The 21455-nt window shown below is 42.1% G+C and overlaps 1 protein-coding gene across 1 annotated transcript in view; it reads left to right on the top strand.

Moving 5' to 3' along the window:
- Positions 1-21455, top strand: part of LOC109857294 (laminin subunit alpha-1-like) — a 79310-nt gene that overhangs the window by 16837 nt on the left and 41018 nt on the right. The window contains exon 3 of the mRNA XM_020433466.1: positions 8660-8973. Within this exon, the coding sequence (XP_020289055.1) occupies positions 8660-8973 (314 nt within the window). The remainder of the gene's footprint in view (positions 1-8659; positions 8974-21455) is intronic.

The following is a 21455-nucleotide window of genomic DNA, read 5'->3' as shown; positions in this document are numbered from 1 at the left end:
TCACCCACCACCACGTGGTTGTCGGTGCCGACAATAACCTCGGAACAGCGCCGCGATCGTTCTGTGTGTGTAAGGTATCTCCACAATGGACCGATGACAACAATAGTAATTGCGAGACGCCCTACACGATAATCGCTTCCTGACTGTAACGCGCCTATTCTCCTCTCCCTACCTTCTCTATTTTATATATAAATGGGCAATATCCTCTGATTACAATGGAAACGATTGTTGTTCGCGGAACTGGAATTTTCACACCAGTTTCAATGGAGATTAAAACGGGAGACTGCGCAGCCGTCGGTGAGATAATCGAAACAATTAAAAACTCGGTTGCATTTGTTTTTTTGTTTTAACAGTCGTTGCAAAACTTGCGAATCACAAATATATCGCGTACAAACAAAATATTTATAGTGTTATTCTTTTTACTTTTTATGTGCGTCATGTTTTTGTGAGTGTTTTAAATTTGAAAGAGACATTTAACTGTGTGTGAAAGAGACGTTAAAATATCAAAGAAACATTTTTTTCTGACGGGAAAAAATGAACGATATGCGATAACGATGTTTTCGACGCGTTCTGACATTCTTCTGAGCGAACAAAAGAAGCGGAAAGCGATACAATTTGCGGTTGTATGTTTTCTCCGAAATAATACCCAGTATTGTGCGACAAAGTGCGTATAATTCGTCGTGTCCCGAAGATGAAGCTCTCACAATCAACACGGTCTCGAGAGAACTTACGAATCTTCTCTCCCGCAGTACGCGCGAGTTCTCCGGTTCGATAAGAGCCGTTCGATAATAACGCGCGAGTTCTTTCTACGGAAGATTTGTTGTAGAGAAGCGATAATCCGTGATAGAGGTCCGCGTCCGAAATTGAAACGTCGCGCACCACTTAAGGAGAAAAGCAATACTCTCGGATACATTATTAAAATAATCATCCTGAGGAGAGTGTAAATGTGCGGCAGCTCTTCCGATATCACAAGCCCCGATAACGAAGCAACGGTACGTGTACGTGGCTACAAAATATGCGGATAATTACGTCATTAGTCAGTTTTCAAAAAGAAAAAAAAAAACATTGGAATATTTGTTTTATATTCAAAATTATCGTTTAGTGCGAGATGGTTACAATCACCGAGATCATTAATGCGACGAATGCTCGTTTATCTTCGATTTAATCAGTGTCTCGCGCGTTTACATCCGATTTATCAGATAATTCGATCCAACTGAGTTCGGTATCCCGAATCGTTACCAGCGGTAACGATTTAATGAACACACGTACTCTGCCCACGACTCTGGTAGCTGACTTGCGGTTCTCTATTCGAGCGCGATCGCATTCTCCTTTAATGGATCGAAACAGCAGCGGCAAGCAGCAACGCTCGCGCGCGCGCGCGCGCCCACGCGATATATTTGTTCCGATTATTAATCATCCGCGTCTCACTCCCCGAAGTCTTTTAATTCAATCTTCTTTGATACGATACATTAATGGGTTATTGATAACTATACTGACGTAACTAACGAAGTCTAAAACGAGATGCATCGCACATGTACGCGATTAACTTCGATTTACGTCTCGGCAACTTCTGCTCTCTCCTTTCGTACGCTTCTCGAGATCTCCGTGCAATCTCGTCCTGAGATTTACATACACGACGATTATATACGCGTTCACGATTTTTAACACTGAAATTTGTGTTATTAAAGCCTACGGGAGGTTATATATATGTAAACATCGTTTCTGAGATTTTATTTCGATTCATTTTCGAGCGTCGTCGAGGAGTCGTGGTTCGAAAAAAGTTTTCTCTGTAAACACAATATCGTCGATTCCGGAAGTTCTTAAGAACGCGTCGAGATGACTTCTATACGCGCGCGTATATTATATGTTGCGCTGAATCACTTCGCTCGCGAGCTTTTACGCCGGCGATACGTAACCTCTCGGGGTCTCCCAGACCGCAATTTAGAATGATAGCTATGCAAATTGAACGGCGCTTCGGCCAATCAACCGCTTTCTCGGAAGCGTTCGCTTATTTTTCTCGAAGGAGCCGCGTGCGACTCTTCTTTCTTCTCTTCTCTCTCGCGAAGTAAGGCGCGACATCGCCGCACCCCGTGACGGGGAAACGTTCTTCTCTCTCTTTCTCTCTCTTTTTCTCTTTCTCCTTCTTGCGCGAGTGTACCTTATCTTAATTGCACGGCCGACAAAGGATCTGATCTGCGAGCGTGACTGGCTCGTCCCTTTCAAGTGTCCGGTCGGCGCTGTCAGCTCGCTGACGTCTTTACAACAAAGTATATAAAGCGCGCGCGCGCGGAGGAAGACACGTTGCAAATCGTTGAGTTAAACTCGCGCAGTCGCGACCGCGCGTTGTCGCTTCCGCGTCGTTCTCGCTCGGCTTTCGTCGCGGCGGCGCGACGAACTTGAAAAAAAAAAAAAACTATTACTAAATTGATTAAAACATTTTTTTAATTTTTTCTATCAACGCCTTCAACGCAGATACCCGAGTAGAAATTGGATCCGGCAAACCTAACGTATTATATGGCCCTGATCAGGGAGCATTCCGGTGTCCTATTTAGGAATTCCTGATGCTGGCCTGATCAGAGAAAACTCAGGCATACTCTAGTAAGACCTGCTCAGGGAACGCGCACGTCCTACTAAGGAATGCCTGAATCTCGCCCTAACTAAGTTTACATTCGAATTTTCGAAATTTTACTCAGCAATGATAAAATTACGAAAAATTGAGAGACATCTTATACGAAGCAAAACCGAAGATTAACTTTTCACCTCTCGCTATTGTAAAGTTTAAGTGATGATCATCGTCGCCTTTTATAAAGTGCGGCGTGTGCAATACTTGGTAACGGTGATACTTATCGGCAGCGTACTTATACGGCAGCGAAAACGCGCTGATTCTCCGCGAAAATCGTGCGCTGCCGACATTCTAAACAACCATAAATCTCGCGGCGCGGCGATGGATTTATCGCGATTTCATGCAACAAAGCCGCCTCGTGTCACTGTGATTGGATGATTTAGCGCTGAAAAAGGTCACTACACTTGCCTCACTCACGTATCCCATTTGCATCAATTACCCATTGATTCATGCGATTACTTATAACTTTATTCGCAAAAATCTCTTTGCGAAATCTCGTTAGCGATACAAAAATCTCGTTACATTCCGCTTAATTTTTCGCGAAACAATATTCGATACCAGAGCGATGATCTTCTCGACAAACGATTCGAGACGTCATAATTTCGAGACGCGAAGGAAAAGCGTTCAATATCTCGTCGAGGAGATTTATTTTTACGGTTAATTATTAACGGAGTGAAGTCAATATATCAAATTTATGTTCGATCTAGCAGTTAGCGCGGAACGAGCAGGTTTACGAGTTGAAACGCCAGATAAATTTCACTCGGAATCACAGCCGAGTGTTCGCGGCATGAAAAACAGGACGACTCGCCGAGACACCGTTTATCAACGAGATACGACCCGTCGAACGTACGCACTTCACACACAGAATGTGTGCACATCGGGATAAATGGGATATTAACTAGAAAATTAAGTTTGATATACAACACAAGCGGTAAACGTATCGCGCGGAGACTCTCTTCGACGCGGTCGAAGTTACGGCGAGACGAATAAAGAAAGCGAATAATCTTTATCCTGTCCGGAAACCGCCATAAACAACCTTGGCCTTAGCCTTTAGAGTGGTAGCTGTTATATCGCTTTAATGCAAGCCAGGCTTTCGCGCAAGTATGTCGGCTTATGTTTGCTTCTGGCAAATCGGCAAAAAGCCACTTGGTGTGCGCGAGCGACCGAGCGGAATCAAACCGAGTGCACGTGATGGTGTTAATCAGAGAGTACTAGAGCAATATCGCCGAGTAAGTGCGCGTAAGAATGCGTTCGTGAGATCCTTCTGAGATTCCTCGAGACGCGAGAGTATGAGAAAAAAAAAAAAAGGAAAAAACAAATTAGTGCCGCCAATGGTTTCGGTTACACATCCGACCCGTTTTTATGGCTCGGATTACTTCTCGAGAGTTTTAAAACTCGATAAACACAAATCCTACTTTCTTAATAAGTTTCTCAAGTCACACGCGATACAAATTCTTTTAACTTGTATATTTTCACAAAATATATCGCCTATTTATCTCAGAAAAAAAGCGCTCTTGTGTTTTTACACGTTCGTAAATTAAAAATAACCTAAGTTTCTATTTCTCACCGATGTTGAAGTCATTTCTGTGGAAATATCTCCGAGGGAAATCAATTTACGATAAAATATATTCGAGCTGCGCACAATTTATTTTTTTTCTTTTTCTTTTTCTTTCTTTTTTTTTTTTTTTTTTTTTTTTTTTTTACTGACGTTAGTCCGCAAGATATTGCGTAGCTCTTATTACGGTTATCTTCCGGTGGTTTTTCGGCGGTGTTCTCTCGGTGGCGCCCCGAGGCGACGGAAAAAACAGAGCGATAAAAGCGAACGAGTAGGCGCCGCTCTCTTGATCTGAAAGGTGCAATTTTCGGACGAGTGGGCGAGCGAGGCCGCGGCGAAGAGGCGAAACACACAGAGGTGCAGGTTGAACGACCGAGACGAGAGATCGAAACGAACACCGAATGGACATTTTTATCCTACCGTCAGACTTCTCGTTCGAGGATCGTTCGCGCGAGTCACGCGAGAATCTGCTTTTCGCCTTGACGCCCCGCGCTCGACTTCACGTCCGCTCGTGTTTCGTAACTCGTGGTTTTTTTTTGTTTTTTTATCGCGGAAATATTAACGAGACACTAATACACTCGGTGCAGAAATGTTGCATTTTTTTTTCTTCCATATAAGGTACATCGAGAGATTAAAGATGTTACATACAAAATCTTTCCGCTCGTGTAAAATATTGAAGTAAAAAAATACTAAAATATTAAATACCAAATGTAAAAAATATTAAAATATATTAAAGGCTGCTTTTTGTCGTTTTTTTTTTTTTTTTTCATATTACTGTGTTGACACTAATTGGTACAGTCATCAGTTTTTTTTTTGTATAATGTACAATCGTGTGTAGAAAATCTGAAATTAACAAATTAGCAACACGAGATAGAGCACCGAATGTCTGTGTAGGTTTGATTCGGTCGTGACTGAAGTGGCTGCGTCGGCTTAATATACGTGGAGAACTGATTACGTACAGCCGCGCCACACGGAAGTTAAACATTTATACGTACGAAACGCTCGAGGTGTGCGAAATAATACGTCTATTAACGCGCGGCGAATCCGGCCCGTATTACAGATGCGAGAAATTTCGTATAGCGAAAAGGTCGGGAGGAAGAAAGAGCACCGACCCGCTATTGCTGGTCATTTCGTGTAATTCGACGGTTATTACCGTCGTAACATCCAATTTGGCATCGGGTTATCGATTTTACGCGTTCTCGCACGTAAACTTTCAGCGAGAGTCTCGCGTTCCCGAACAATGCTCGTTTTGATATCGAAAGCGTTGAGAAATTTATCGAAAAAAAAAAAATAAAAAATATCAATTTCTATCCGAAAATACAAAGGTCACATTGTATCACATTGATACACTACTGCCAAGATTTGTCACACAAATTATTAAACAAAAATACAACTAAAATATTTCTAATAATTTTTAAGAAAAAAAAACTTTTATTTCAATGTAAAAAAAAAGTAAAATAAAGTTTTGTATCTTATTCAAAATCACCGATATGTATCTCTTTATTATTAATAATAAAAATTTGTAAATTTGCATTTTCGGTCGGTGTAAAGTTGGCAACTCGAAAAAAATCCTTTGTCGCGAGCCGCGCTTATCGGATCGTCGATATTAAATTTCTGAGCGATTCGCGTCAATTACGCGCAAGTATCCTTTTACGGCGATCCTTGAGCGATTACTCCTCCGGTTACCCGCACCTTGTCGATCGCTATCAACGCATCGACGTCGTTGTCGTCGGAACGCGCGCCATTCGCCGCGTGTCTCTCGGAACGATTTGTATTCCGTCAAAGCGCGCGCCGCGCCGGTCGCCTGTTTTCTGAAGAATACGAGCAGATAACTATCTCTCACCTCATCGTTACCACTGCGCGACGGTTATTGGCGTTATTAACGACGAAATTGCACGGGGCGGTCTCAAAGCACCGTAAAACGTCAAGAAAACACGCGACGCGAGCGCGCCAAAACCCGTTTTCAAATCACCCGCTAACACGTTCGGAATCGTTAATTCTTCGCCTCGCGAGCTTGTGAGATTGTGATCGAGATTTCGATTATATTATCGAGTGTCGTGCTCGGATTTTATAATATCAAATATTTTTACGTTTTGTGAAAAACAATTCGATTGGGATCAAACAGGTCGAAAAAATGCTTTTTTCGAAGGTTTTCTGTATATTTTGAATTTGCTCTTTTTAAACAAGCGCAGACGCACAACGCGCTCAGAATCTCTTTACAGTGTTGTGACGAATTTTCTGTTCTTTGTTTTCCTTATTAGATCTTTCTCGGTCTGATACGAACATTACGACCTCAGACCCGTCGCCGACCTCACGTATATGCCGCATTTATTTCACATTCCGGATAACAAAACAAAAACCAAGATATAATAATCTCACGAGATAAAATAGCAAGATAAATAAATATCACATAAGTTGTCATATCATAGCACATTATTAACATAGATATTGAATTATCTTTACAATTGATATATCTGTATAATCTTTCTGATGGTATTTTTCAACATGGGCAGCCATAATTTCATCTGGAAATGTATTCTTGACAGATGCTACCGGATAAGATGGCGTAGGAAGTAAATAAGGCGCCGTACTCGTCGCGAATCTATAAATAGTCCCTCTTTACGGACCCGGATTTTGCTTGCTTAATGCGGACATTGCAATCGGAGGCAGTCACCGGACGAAGCTGTCAAGACCTACCCGTTATGAATCACGCCTATTACTATTCCTGTTTTTTCAAGATATTCGGAGACGATTTCTGAATTAATGTTAAAGAACTAATGTTAAAAAACTAATCGGTATCTAAAAAACGACAAAATAACGCGATAAGTGTATCTGTCACGTTTTTCTGGTAAAAATTTCTTTGACGATAAAAGCGACAGTTACATGAGAATTTTATGACTCTCTTTCGATCTTCATAAACAAAGATCACGCTCGCTTGTAAAACGATGAGATTGAGAGACACGTCATCGGAATCCGGTAAAATTGAGACCAATCTTCGAAATGATCACCTTTCCCCTTCTCTCTCCGAGTTCTTGATTCCGAAGATGAAATCCATTAAGCGACCACGTGCGGTTGTGGATCGGAGAAAAAAAGTGAGATGTCACGCCCGCTATCGTAAAGAAGGATTAAAGCGAGTCGCGAGTTTGACAAGGGGTGGCAGGCGTTATATGTATCATTCCGTGCTACCAAGAGATATGAGGACTGCGTTATATATTCCACAGCTGGATTCGATACTATCAAGAGACACGGTCGCGCGTATCTCGCGCCAACTGCACGCGCGCAACAAACGGCGCGAAACAGAATGCGAGCTATATATATACAATATATAACGCGCGCGCGCGAACCGAAGATTTGCGAGAGAAACGTAAAGATTTTCGCGTTTAATCGATTGAAGTTTGATCGATTTGACCTTTTGATCTTTTTTTTACAGCCAGTGTTATCGCCGATTTAAAATCCGCAGTTTGCAATCGGGTACGTAATGAAGATATTATCGGTATTTTTGTACAAAATACCGATGTTAACAAAACAACAGCAATTGACTAAGTAATAATTGTGCAACTTAACTTTTGAATGTTTTTCAAACATCGAACATTAATCGTCTACAAAACGGATGAATGATTCGCCGAATGAGAATTTCAAAATAGAATCTTTCGCGAGTTCGCGGACTTCTCTAGATACACGCTGCGCGTTATAGCGCTCACCTATATCATCGCGAACGTCCATCCGTTTATCATCCGCGTGGGCGCGATCATGTTGTTGTGTAGCGGCAACGATCGCGATTTCGTATACTTCCACTTCGCATGCATGAATCTAAAATCACTTGCAGTTTATTCATTTATTAAAACCAACGAGATTTGAGATTTTACGATGCGTTATTTAATGACAAGCTTTTGATATTTCGTTCAAGATTTTGTGCTTGACAAGATTTTGAAAGTTCGTTTATAGCTGATGTTCGTTTGAACGATGAAACTTTTTTTTCTTACAATTTTGGTTTTGCGCATAATTTGCTTCATTAAATGATTTGTAATTTTATTCGGTGCGAATTAAGCAACCGAAGTTAATGTTTGTGTGTAAGAAAAAAAAATCGTGACGAGTTCAATTTGTCCTCCCGGGAACGGGAACGCTGGCAGTTCGATTGAGCAACGAACGATCCGAAAGAGGATTGGATACGTTTGAACTAATTTTGTCCGCGCCAATTAAGAGCCGCGGCAGACGCGCCTCGGTGTCGACAATTGATACGACTTCCGAGAGTGTAAGAGAGATAGGTTTCAACACGAAACCGAAAGCGTCTTCTCTCCGCAAAAGCAACACTCGAATAGTAGCCGATCGAGAAAAAGGACACGATCTCTTTATAAATCGATTATCGTTAAAGAGTTCGACTATTGTTTAAAACTTCGAAGAAATAAATACCACGCGGCGTTTTCTCTATTCTCGTCCTTATCTCGATCTGACGAATACGTTTTCCGTTTTTTCGATTTCAGATAATACATTTTCAGAACAATACAATTTGAGCAGAACCTTGAAGAGCAGCGCTCTCTTTCCGTCCACGTTCAACGTCGCCGCGAAAGCGGACATTTACGTGAACGCGACGTGCGGCGAGAAAGGTCCCGAGACGTTTTGCAAACCCTCGGAGTCGTCGAAGTGCGCGGTCTGCGACTCCAAGAGCTCGGATCCGGGCAAGAGGCACGATATCAGCAATGTTCTCGACCCGAATTCCGGACGATGGTGGCAGAGTCCGACGTTGGCAAAAGGCGATGTCTACGAGTACGTGACGATTCTTCTGGATCTCAAACAGGTAAGTGCTTTGTTTTTGTCAATAAAATAGAAGCGCGAATGATTAATGACAAAATCGACGAGATGAAACAGCGCTGATGAAGGAGCAATTGAAAAAAAAAAAAAAAAAAAATCTTTCTCGTGACTATAGTCCCTTCGCAATTTCTGTCAAGAATCCATACTTTATTAAAGAGCGCCTATCCTTTGTAGTCGATCTCCGAAAAACTCGTAAAATCTTTTTCCTCTCGTTTCTTGCACTTTGTGCTCTGCGGCTACACCGCAGACTGTGTGTCTCGGAAACACGAAGAGAATATCGCAGAGATATCATCGGGCGCGCGCGAGAGAGAGAGAGAGAGAGAGGCACTCGCCGAGGTGCGGGAAGAAACGCGGAGAAGAAGAAACTAGGGAGCCGGTATCGCAAACAGATCTTCCGCGGTTCTTTATCCGTGAAAGGATCTCGATGCAGGAGCGACACCTCCGCTCGTAATGCACGCGTTTATCAACGCGTTTATACACAGTCGCACGCGTATATTATATCAGCAACAAATGACCGCATCGTTTCGCGAGCGATCTGCGATAATAAAACGCGAACAACGAGCGATTGTGCGTCAATAAAAGCAATTAGCGATATTGCGATCGCTCGCTCGCGCGCGTTAATGGCAGAGAACGGGGACGTGAAAGTTCCCGCAGTTCCAACCAATGATTTATCGGATTTTTTTTTTTTTTTTGAAAACAGCTATCAATGTTCTCCGTTGTTATCGTTGAAAAATATAACGGTCAATCGGCGTTGCGCGCGATTGCTGTGCTGCGTTTGTTAATAAATCGAATTCCTAGTTGCTAATGAAACATGTCGCGTGACACTTCACGGGATGTAACAAAAGAAAGTTTGCGCAAGAGCGATTCTTCGAGCGAGCGTTGAAATTTTCGAACAAAGACGAAAGTCGTTGCGAAGAGATTCTCACGAAGTGAGTAGCTCCGGGATCCTTTATGGACCCGATCGAGGCTAAGGCCACCACTAATAAATTGGCATTGCACGCGCCATCTTCGAGTTCCGTAAATGGGGTACAACGAGAAGAAAGAGAGAGAGAGAGAGAAAGACAGAAGCGCGCATCGACAAGAAAATTTACAGGACGGCCGGTTTCCGAAGTCGTTAAAGCTCGAAGTACATACCTCGAATCCGGGCGCGTTCTTCAGGGTCGTTGACGAGCAAACCTCTATGTAAACTCGGAACTCGATTTCTATCAAAGACTCTTATTGGAGACTCTTATCGCTAGAAAATGTACTGGTATCTTATCTACGGTGGTTTTGCAGCAAAAATAATTATACTTGCGGTTTGAAATGAAAACTTGAAGACTAATCCGCACTCGATTTTATTTTACGTAAGATTACGCGACAGGAAGGAGAGAAAAAACATCACGTAACTACAGTCACGTGACTTTACTTTAGTCACGCGTCTTTAAAATCGTGACTTTAACGAGAGGTCAATGACCTTTAACGAAAGGTCAACGACCTTTAACGAGAGGTCAACGACCTTTAACGAAAAGTCAATGACTACGGCGAGGTCACTGACCTCGGTCACGTGCTTACCGTATACTACCGTATATATACCGTAATATATATATATACGTCTTATAAACCATACAATACACATATAAGAGAAATAACGCATGAATATCACACTCAAGAAATATTGAAAGGGAGAAGTGAAAAAACACGTGACTTTACTTTAGTCACGTGACAGGGAAAAGAATATATATATTATATATAATATATAAATGTGTGATATTCATGCGTTATTTCTCTTATATGTGTATTGTATGGTTTATAAGACGTATGTACTAGCTGTCATTGCGGTGACAGGTTGTGTTCACTGACACAACACGTTAAAATAAAAATAATAATAAGCGTGCGCGTAGCGCGCCTGTGTTGCGCCAATCTTGTAAAACGCATCTTGTTGAAATAACACACACAAGAGTCACGTAGATTTTCAAGTCGACTACTTACACAGAAATCGGCATACCGATCGGGAGTGCATGTGCTGAGTGAAAAGAGTATTTACAAATTTTTTATGTTGCGATCTCGCGGTGGGCGCATTTTGTAGTCTGCTGCGCGTGGGAGTGGAAAGGTGCCGTCCAATTCTCTTCCAAGAGAATCGCTTTTGTTCCACATCCCGCTGCTTCACCTTCGACCGACGACGTGGGTTCCTCCGTTCGCGTGGGTCGGCTATGAATCGAACGTTAACAACACACAGCGACACGAGTCGACTAATAACTGCCTAATAATCGCCTCCGCACAAGTTTTTTCTTCGCTATTTTCTTTTTTCACCTTTTTTGTTGAATATTTCTGAGCATGTGTCACTACTGAAAACTGCGCGAACGATTATTGAATAAGATAAAAGAAATTTTACTCATTCTTTTATGACGCGGGGTGGCATCGGCGGTAGGGCCACCTCCCGGAACGAAAATCTAGAGCGGAGGGAAAGGAAAGTGCTCTGGTCGCCGTGACGCTCAGCAGAGAAACGATCGCTTCCCCGGTTCGGAGCGGGCGAGAGGATGGTTCAGTATGCCGAGACAAATGGCAAAGAAGTTGCAGCTTCTTCGAGACAGAGCGGATCGAGATTACTAGCCGTTGCCGAGACTCTCGGCCGAGGAAAAGCTTCCTCTGATAGTTCGAGATCAAGGCAGATCTGCTTCCCCTTTTATACACCGGTTTTCGTCTTGGCACCGCTAGATTAGCTGGAGATAAAACTATACTCCCAGGAGCGGGATCGCGCAGCGCGGGTGGTACGCGTGCGGGCGGTACCGTGCGAGACGTTATTGTTCTCGCGCGATTTGATAATTTATTCGGGCGCGGAAGTGCTTGTTTTGTGCCGGGGTGGTTGTTCTTTTCCGACAGTGACGGTGCGTCGTCAGTAAATTAAACAAATGTTTACAACTACGACTTGAAACACGTAAATTTATTTTAACATGCGCGCTTTGTTTTTTAAAGTCACTTATATTTTGCAGTATAAAGTTTCGTTTTGCTTGCTCTCATAAAGACATAATTAATTATTACAGAATTGTTTTTTTTCGCTCAAGCGAAATTGCGAATTTGGAAAAATTCTGATAACAAGATCACGATAAGACACCTCGCGGAGAAAACCGGTGCGCGCAATGTCCAATTAAGAGCGACTGGCGCCTGGTAAAATATATATAATATTACTCACTCAAGAGGTACGCTTAGAATAATTAGATAAACGAATCAATTAAATGCCGCGGTAGATAAGTCGCCGCGGTTTAAACGTGTTATCATCGATTTCACGTGAAAAACGGTTGAGCGGCAAATACGCGCGTGAAATATGTTATTAAATCAATCGCTCGTATCAATCTCTACGTTTCTTGTGGAAAAACAGCGCGACCGAAAAAAATGTCCCGAGGGAGTGTCCGACAGATAGAAATTCTTTCGTCATATTTAAATACCCACTCGCCAACTACACAACAACAACACGCTTCGCCTGAATCGACGTCGCGCTGTAACATACATAATTCACATTAGCGCATTAGGAAGTTGCGCGAATATAAAATAAACCTTGACGATGAAACATTAGTAGACGGTTCGATTGACTCGACGGACGTGTGAAGCAAATCCGGCTAATGGATCGCAGCTGGGGGGATATTTTCACGCGAGAAAGAAAAACAGTATTATTACGAATTGTTCGAGACATCGGATTTTTTACACGGTCGATTAACCGAGCGTCGAGAAATGTTGTACTTGTGTACTGTCTAGGTTGTCTCTGAAAAACAAAAAAATAAATTTCCTAATTTCTTGTATTCTTTTGTGTGGCTAAAAAATATACATTTATCCTTAAACGCTATCGTATAAAAATTACGTTAATGCTATCACGGGTGAAATTTCAATCCAGTATATATTTTTTTATTTTAAGAATAAAAGAGAAGTTGTCAAAACTTCTAATCGTGTGAATAAATATCCTAAAATTTTTTAATAACATTAAAACGAAGTTTGCATGGGATAAAATTTCACTCACGATAGCCTTTAAGGGTTGAAATTAAAAAAAGAAAATAAAAATAAATCTACAGTACTTAATCCAATATCAAAAATTAATTGACACGTAACGATCTGCAATGTATAACAACTTACTCGCGAACGCTGACTACTCATGCAAATTTGTCATAGTTTGTAATCAAACGAACGTGTTTTTGCTCGGTATGAAATGTAGTCACGCTATCTTCCTAGTTCGCTTGTACGTTATTTCGATGACACGTTATGTCGCCGGCTACTACGTCTCGGTCTGATGCACCTCGGCGGCACACGCATGCACGTACACGTAAATCGAACAGATTTATATCGAGGAAGTATCGAATTATCGTCGCTAGTAAGTTGGACGTGATAAACGCGAGTGGATTGAGAGTAACACGAGATGACATAATCCGATTATATGAGACTCCGCGAGATTCGATTTTCGACAATCAAAAATTTCTTGGACCGAATACAAGATTATAGATTAAAAGATATTCCATGAAGATCGAAGATTATAGATTAAAAGATATTCCATGTCTTTTTTCTCAACGATTTGTATTATTATTTCAAAAATAAATCGTATTTTGTGTTTGGTTTTGTACGATTTATTAATTAAAGAGTTAAAAATGTATAATAATTAGAATTCTCTTAATTGCAGTTCTGTAAAATAAAAAAAATTAAAAAAAAAAAACACGAAGGTTGATTTTGCGCTGACTCGCATGTTCTTGAAACTTCACATGTTTTCCGAGCGTATCTTGCATAGTTCTCTCTAGAAATGTTTTAAATAGTTCTGCCCGAACAATCTCAAACCCATTTGTGTCGCGCCGCAGGTATACCGGAGCAAGTATTTACCTGCGCGCAGGTTGTACAAGATACACGCATACTTTCGAGTCTCTTTTGCAGCACCGAGGCGGTCGTACATACATACAACGGGTATTTCGCGGCGTGGTTCCTTTAATCGGAGGAAGAAGAGAGAGAAAGAGACAGGGAATATGCTTCTCGAATGAGAGGAGAGTCGCGAAAGGGGGAGCCATAACTCGAAACTCGGTGGGCTTTTGGTTCGCGCCGCGCGCCGCTGATCCGACTGCTCACGAAATCGAATCACGCGGTCCGATTAACCCGCCGGTGTTTGTGAGGCAAAAGAATTGTCGAGCTCTCTCCGCAGCGACTTATCGACCCCGATCAATTATCCTTCTCGTTGCGTGCGGTGTTGTTTCTTCCTTGTTCATTAAGCGCTTGAGCGAGTAATTTTTTCTTGATGATCACTTCTGTTGTCCAAACTTTGAGAGTTGTCGATATGTTTTCGTCAAAATTCTCAGATATATTACAAATATAAATAAAGTATTACAAATTTACGAAACTTGTTTCGAATTGTGTCAAAATCTGAATTATGTTGAGAACAAACAAAACTGTTTGAGAAAAAAAAACAAATGTCAATCTTCAAAATAAAATTCAATTTATTTTCGTGCTTGTTTGCGAGATGTAGCGCGAATTGTTTTCGATAAAGAATTTTATATAACAATAAAGAATTTTATATAACGCGTCATGGGAAAGGGAGGGCGGTTACGGTTGACCTGTTTTCAAAACAGTCTGGGGCAATCCTCCTTTGAGGAACCCGAATCCGAGTCGTAAAATCGACGGCCTTGGACCACCCAGGGCTCTGACGATAATGCGTTTCTCCGGGCTTTCTCGGGTAATGAAGGCGATCTGCCTCCCGTAACGAGGCAACGAAGTGCCGCTCTCGAAAGACGTTACGTTCGCGCATCGGTGTTAAGTTACAACCGCAAGTTCCCTAACGTCATCACTCTGACAAGCGCGCTTTTCGCTTCACCTATGGCCCACTTTGCAATTTGACCAACCAGCTGCGGTGTGACACATCGTCTCTTATTTGCGGTCGCGTCTCCTGCTATATTTGCTCATAATGTAATCACATTTTAAATACATTGAATTATTATAAATAATGTGAAATAGGTCTTTTATTACAGTTTTTTTATGAGGACACATCTCGCGTATTAGATCGACGAGCACTTCCACGCGATTTTCACGCTTTCGAACCAATTTTCATCGCGACTAGAAGAAATTCCAGTTAACGCGCGACGAAAGTAGTGGTCCTCGCAACGCGCGTCGCGCTCACGTGCACACGAATGCGAAACGATTTTGGCAAGCGTCGCGGAGCGTGGGCGAAACCGAGATGAGATTGGCAAGAGACCAGGACGTGGAATCCTTCGAGGCAGACCGCGTGGTGTCGTCGCCGCGCGTCCGTCGGCGTCTCGCTCGGTCGAGTCTCGAGATTCTAAGCAAGAGAATTCTCTCTCACTTTCCGAAGACGGAAGACATTACGTTGCGTAATGTGCTCGTGACAGCTCGACTCAAATAAATCGTCGCATAAATAACACGAGTGACGTCTATCTGTCCTTCTTTTTTTTTTCGCGCAGTTCACAGCAAAATTGTGTATTCTATGAATAACGAATAAATCTGGTATTTTATTTTTGATTCTGATTTAACAAGAGATTCAATGACGACGAACCCAATAATGCGTTATCAAATTGTCGCTTTGGCAAAAAAAATTGCCTCAATCGCAGTCATCACACCCCGTGTCTAAATTCAATTTTACTTTCTCCTCCATCAGACTTCGATCACGCGCGCAATTGAGTTTCGCTCTTCATCGTTTTCCCCTTAGATGTTTTCTCCCTTAATTCGATTTTTTGTTCGCATCGATTGCTGTAAGAATTCGATTTCCACGCACCAAGTCAGCGAATTGTTGCGGATATTTTGCTTGCCACGTCAATTTTCGTGAAATCTTGAATGATAAGAAAAAATAATTAAAAACTCGGCCACCGTAACGCTACAATTTATTTCCTTCCGTCAGCGCTTTTTGCGAGAACGCGAGTTTCCCTTTCCCCGCTCGCGCGTGAGGAATCGTGGAAGGAAGGAAGGAAGGAAGGAAGGAACAAGCGAAAAATCCCGGAGCTCTTCCGATCGTTAACCCGCCGCTACTACACATGCAGTCTCGCGTGCACCACGCTGATTCAAGCGCATCCATCTATATCCGTTTCTTCTCCTGGCCCCCCCTTCCCCCCACTCTCGTTCGTGAAGTCCGGCTTAAAAATAACCCGAAAGGCGCGCATCTCGTGCAGTACACGCTTAATTGCCGTGAAGTTGTCAGAGACTGTAACGACGTGCCGAGAAGACATCACTTGAAAATACATGGTGGCTCGACCGATCCGTCCGTAATCTCTACACGCAACATTTTTGTTGATGATGACGATATGGTTTTTTTTTGTTTTATTTATTTATTTTTTTTATCTTTTCCCATCCCTGCGGCAAAATCGCAGAAATTAAATAATATCGTCGCACTGTTACGGCGATACACATTCACAATGTCGTGACAATAATTGCGGTCATCCCTTTCTTCTCCCCGTTCCGCGATACGCTCGATCGATCGTTCAGATGAAATTTCGCGACCGCAATTAAGGAAACGTGTCGCGCGAAGCAAATGAGAGTAATGCGAGTACATATAAATGATTCACATATTTCGTTTGGGACGTGATACATTCTCTCTCTTCTCTCTCTCTCTCTCTCTCTCTCTCTCTCTCTCTCTTTCTCTTTCTCGCTTGACTCGATATAAAAGATTCAAAGTAATTAAATTTCACCACGTAATTGACACGCTCTCTCGATACGAGATGCAAGAAACTCATTCGAGATTTATCATCGACGCGTTTCTCTCGTTTCTCATTCGTCCGTTTTTGAATCACAGTTAGTAAAAATTAAAGATTCTGGATTTTTCTCGCAAGGAGATACGTCATAATGTATATATTTCAACAAAATATAAAAATAAGTCTAAAGCTGATGATATGTAAACTTGAATATTGATTGTTAAAAGTTTTAATTTTTGCGCTAACAACATCGCGCTGCAACTTTTTTACTCGCGTAAAGCTCTTGCGATCTTCCGCATTCGTTCGACTTTCGATCGGTGAGGAAGACGGGGAATCCCTCCGATTGATTTATCATCGTTCTTTTTACACCTCGATTTTCACACAATTTTGCTCACGCCTCGACCACCCGTGACACAACCAACGTCGCATCCGAGCGCTGTCCCATAAGTTTGCATCAGCAGCGACAATTGACGTCGTTGTCCGGAACTTTAAAGTTGACAATATTTCACACTTTTTGCGAAGCCATAAACCTCGCTTCGTTTTATGCGAACGTTTGTTGAGAGCTTAAGCAAATTAACTATTAAGTTTCTAAAAAAAGTTGTTATATTACAGTATAAATAAATATCATCGTAAATTTTGCAGAAAGCAAAAAACATTTAAAGTCACACTTTTAACGGTATATATAAACAAAAATCGATACGTAATTTAATTACAAACTTAGAACTCGCTTTCGAGAACGCGCGAATATATGTTAGTCTGTCTCGCGCTACAGAATTCTCTCTCTCTCTCCTCCTCCCTCCTGAAACCCTTTTCGAAGCAGCCTGGCGCGATAACATCGCGTTAAACAAGATTGTCGATCCGATAAATAAGTGTCGCCTTAAATTTCTTTCCGCTTCTTTAACGAAAGCCAATTTCCGATGCGAGCGCGTGTATCGCCTCGTGATTCTCTTTTTTTTTTTTAATTGTTTTATTTATTCGAACGATACTCAGCGGTGAGAGAGATAACGTACCGTAGAACTTTCGTTCCGTCGTAAATAAAACGACGTTTTAATTATCGGCCGGTTTTGCGAATCAAAGAAAACCAATTTGCGCGGCGCGAAGTCTCGCGCCGCAAGCGCCGTCGTGTGCCGCACACGTTCCCTGTTGCTAAGGAAGTCTCTCTTCAACGAGAGGCCGTGAATGTATATAATATCACCGAACCCCGAAATATCTTAATAACCAGGTCCAGGTCGGAGATACAAACGCGGCTCCGGATAATAATTCACACAATTCGCTCAACACAGGTCGTTTCCACGGAGAAAGGCACGAAAAAAGCACGGGTAGGCAAAAAAAAAAAAAAAAAGAAATCTTACACAGCGCGCGGCGCTTAATCGATCGGATTGCGCTCTCATATTATAAAATCGAGGATTTCTAGATTCCAACAGATTCTCTTTGAATACTGTGTGTGTGGAAAATAAATAATAAAAAACAAGAAAAATAAAATATACCGGATATGAAAACTAGAAAATCTCTCGGTGCTTGATGAAATATGTTTACTAGGAAAATCTTGTTTAATCGCCTTACCTAATATAACATGAACGACCAACGGTGTGCCGCAAACAGAAAACAAAAAGATAGTCGGTCGCGGCTCAGATGTATGTACATATGTGTGTGTGTGTGTAAGGACCGCGCGCGCCGCGGCCTGTAATTATCGCCACTGGCCGTGGGAATTGAATTACGAGGTAAAATTCGTGACGTGCTACAACGGTGGCTCGTTTTGACGAAAGCCATGAAAGCCGTTCAGCGAGCATTTCAAATAAGTTCTTATAATAACTTGTATACATATGACTTTTTAATATTGTAAAATTAAAACCAAAAAAAAAAAAAACAAAAAAAAACTCAATTTTATTCCTCTTCTTTTTCATTCATTTTTTTCGTGTCTCGCGCAAACCGCAATTATTGTATTGAAAATAAAGTCTGTCCCCCGACAAAGTGAGAGCGTGATGACTTTTCCGTGAGACAGCACGCGACGCAACACGCGTTGTTGAGTCGCGCGGGTCCGACTCAATTCGAGAACGTATTCGATCCATAACAATCCAATAACGTTACACAATGTGGCGGCCATAAAATTCGGATAAAAAGCCAACACGACTGCCCCGCCGTGTAACATGTGTATACATCATCCACGACCCCGCAAGGCGCGCGCGGTCCATGAATAGAAAAAAAGGAACAAGTCAATGCACCATCGGACGATCCTCCACCCCGTATTATTTTCGTGACTTCGTCGGTCTCTCCCCTGCCGTATCTCCTTCTTTCTCCGGCCCCGATCGAGGAAGATGATTCATTCACCGGGGACGAAGAAGACGGGCGCGCGCGCGCGCGCACATACACACACACACACACAGAGAGGTTCGAGAACCCCTAACAGGTCGAGGAACGACTCGACTCGTTAATCCGTGAACAATGAAGGATTCGGCTGGCTTCAATCGCTCGTCTCGAGCACCATTCACTGCGCGCTCTCCTTTTCACGTTCCTCGCCTCCGGGGTTAGAGGTGGCGTCGATCTACTTGCGATACAACTCGCTCGTCTCCCGGAGACGCTCTTGTTCGAAAGATGCACGATTCGACGCACGCTCCGATCCTTCGACAGGATCGTTCGTTTTTTATTGTTTTCTTTTTTCTTATTTCGACGAACCGCGTGACGTGTGTGATATCGTTTTATACGCTGGATAATTCCGATACGTTAAAGTCGTGTTTTTTCCCCCCCCTCCGCATATAAGTATATTAAGCGCATTTTTAAGACTCCATTAAAGATACTAATGAATTTGCCGCGACCGCGTTCGCTTTACCGTCTCGACTCCTCCCCTTCCGTTGAGCAACGAAAAATAAGAGAAAATCTCGCGAGAGAATTACGCTCGGCAAATCGCTCTCTACGCAATGTTTGATAAACCATTCGCAGCCGTCTGCTAATTATTGCGCAACGTGACTCCCTTGCCGTGTACCGCAAAATAAGGGCCGCCCATCAGTCAGTTCTTTTTTTTCTCAAGCGAACGCAGTCAAATTAATTTGTTTGTTGTACCGGAGAAAGAGGGAAAGAGAGAGAGAAAGAGACGCTTTCACGTAGGAGGCGGAACTAATCTCGGTACTCAGTCACGCCAATCAGTAGCGCAAACAGAAGACATACACGCGAATAAAAACTAACGGCACCCGAACGCGTGGGAACAGATTCTTTCGGCAAGAAGAATTTTTTATAGTTTTTTTTTATTTTTTTATTTTTTAATATTTAATATATTTTTTCTCTCCCCGTAATTTATACGCAGTCGAGTTTTTGCGGATATTGAAGAAGCCATTGGCTTCCCTCTATCGACTTCTTAGGTGGTCGCGGTTCGCAATCGCAAACGGAAACAACAACAACAGCGACAACAACATCGACGCGTCCCATCGATTTAACACACCGGTTCGCAGGATTAAATAAACAATTACGAGCAGCGCCTGATCATAAAATTAATAAGCGCAATGAACGTTAACGAGAATCATAAATATACCCTCTCTCTCGCGTCCTGCTTATTCGCTTATTAGCATAATCATTCTCGATATCCACGGCCCGTAATTTAAAAATGTCAATGAATTGTGGGCAATCTTCTCTTTGCGAAGAGTACAAACGCGCGCCGGAGGATTATTATCTCTTGTGGAGAAAGAAGAGAGAAAAAAAGAGAAGAGACACCTCGGACCTTAAATCCGAATCTACTGTCTCGAGACTACTTTAATATCGCGTTTTACAATTATGTATATTTACTAAATATTGTTGTTTATTTTTTTTTTCTCAAAATTCGCGAATGTCTGGCTCTATATAAAGCAATTGTAAATCATCAAAAGTAGAAAACAATAAAAGCACTTCAAGAACGTTTCTGCACTCGAAAATAAAATGCCCTCTCGTCAAAGTTTTAGCTCTCCCTTGCCTCTCGTGTCGGCACTTCATTCTGCGGATCCGTTTCGCAGTACTGTCGAGCTACACGTTCTCATTACCGAAGGTTCTCGAGAAAAAAAAAAGGGCGAGCGTGCTCGTTAAAACGTTTTTCTCTACCGCCGTTCGCAATTTGTTATAGGACGAAGGGCCACATCTCGACACACAAGCGTACCTGCCACGTAAATTTCCGGAAAGGCATCTACTCCAGGGAAAGAAGAACCCCGGTCTCGTCCTTTATTCACTCTTTCTTGTCTCCTATCGATGTCTTTTTCTGTCTCATTTCGTGCGATTCGATTTCGTGAGACTTCTCTCTCACTGTGTCCGTCTTCCTCTGTTTTCATTCTTGTCGACATTGAATGAAGGTAACAAATCGTAGCCGCAAAGCACAAAGTGCAAGAAACGAGAGGGAAAAGATTTTAGAGACTGTTTTCGAAGATCGACTACGAGATTAGGGCGCTCTTTGAATGAAGTGTAGACGTTGGCAGACGAATAGTTGTGGTAAAACGCTTTCTACAGGAAAATAATCGACGTGAATTTAACAGTGCGATAAGCTTCGCAATTTGTCACGGTTACACCGAAAAAATTGTATTTTCGTTTTGAGGATATTCCACTTACTTTGAGTACACCCTGTACTAAAATAGACACTTAAATCTTCTAAAGAAGATTTTCTTACTTTAAGAGGGAAATCCTCTAAAGAGTAACGATATTTTGTAGAATTACACTGTAGTTTCAGTTATATTCTTGTGTAATTTCAACGTAACAACTCGCACAAACGATCTATAAGCAAAAAAACATATCTAACATACATATCGGAAATGAAGACTATAATCTTAAATAAAGAATATATTCTTAATTTTTAGAAAATATCGTCTAAAATCTTCAAGAT

The sequence above is a fragment of the Pseudomyrmex gracilis genome, unplaced genomic scaffold, assembly GCF_002006095.1.
Source record: "Pseudomyrmex gracilis isolate BER0280 unplaced genomic scaffold, ASM200609v1 scaffold_154, whole genome shotgun sequence".
NCBI classification, from domain to species: Eukaryota; Metazoa; Arthropoda; class Insecta; order Hymenoptera; family Formicidae; genus Pseudomyrmex; species Pseudomyrmex gracilis.
The sequence above is the reverse complement of the archived record's forward strand: the minus strand, read 5'-3'. Positions and strand labels throughout refer to the sequence as shown.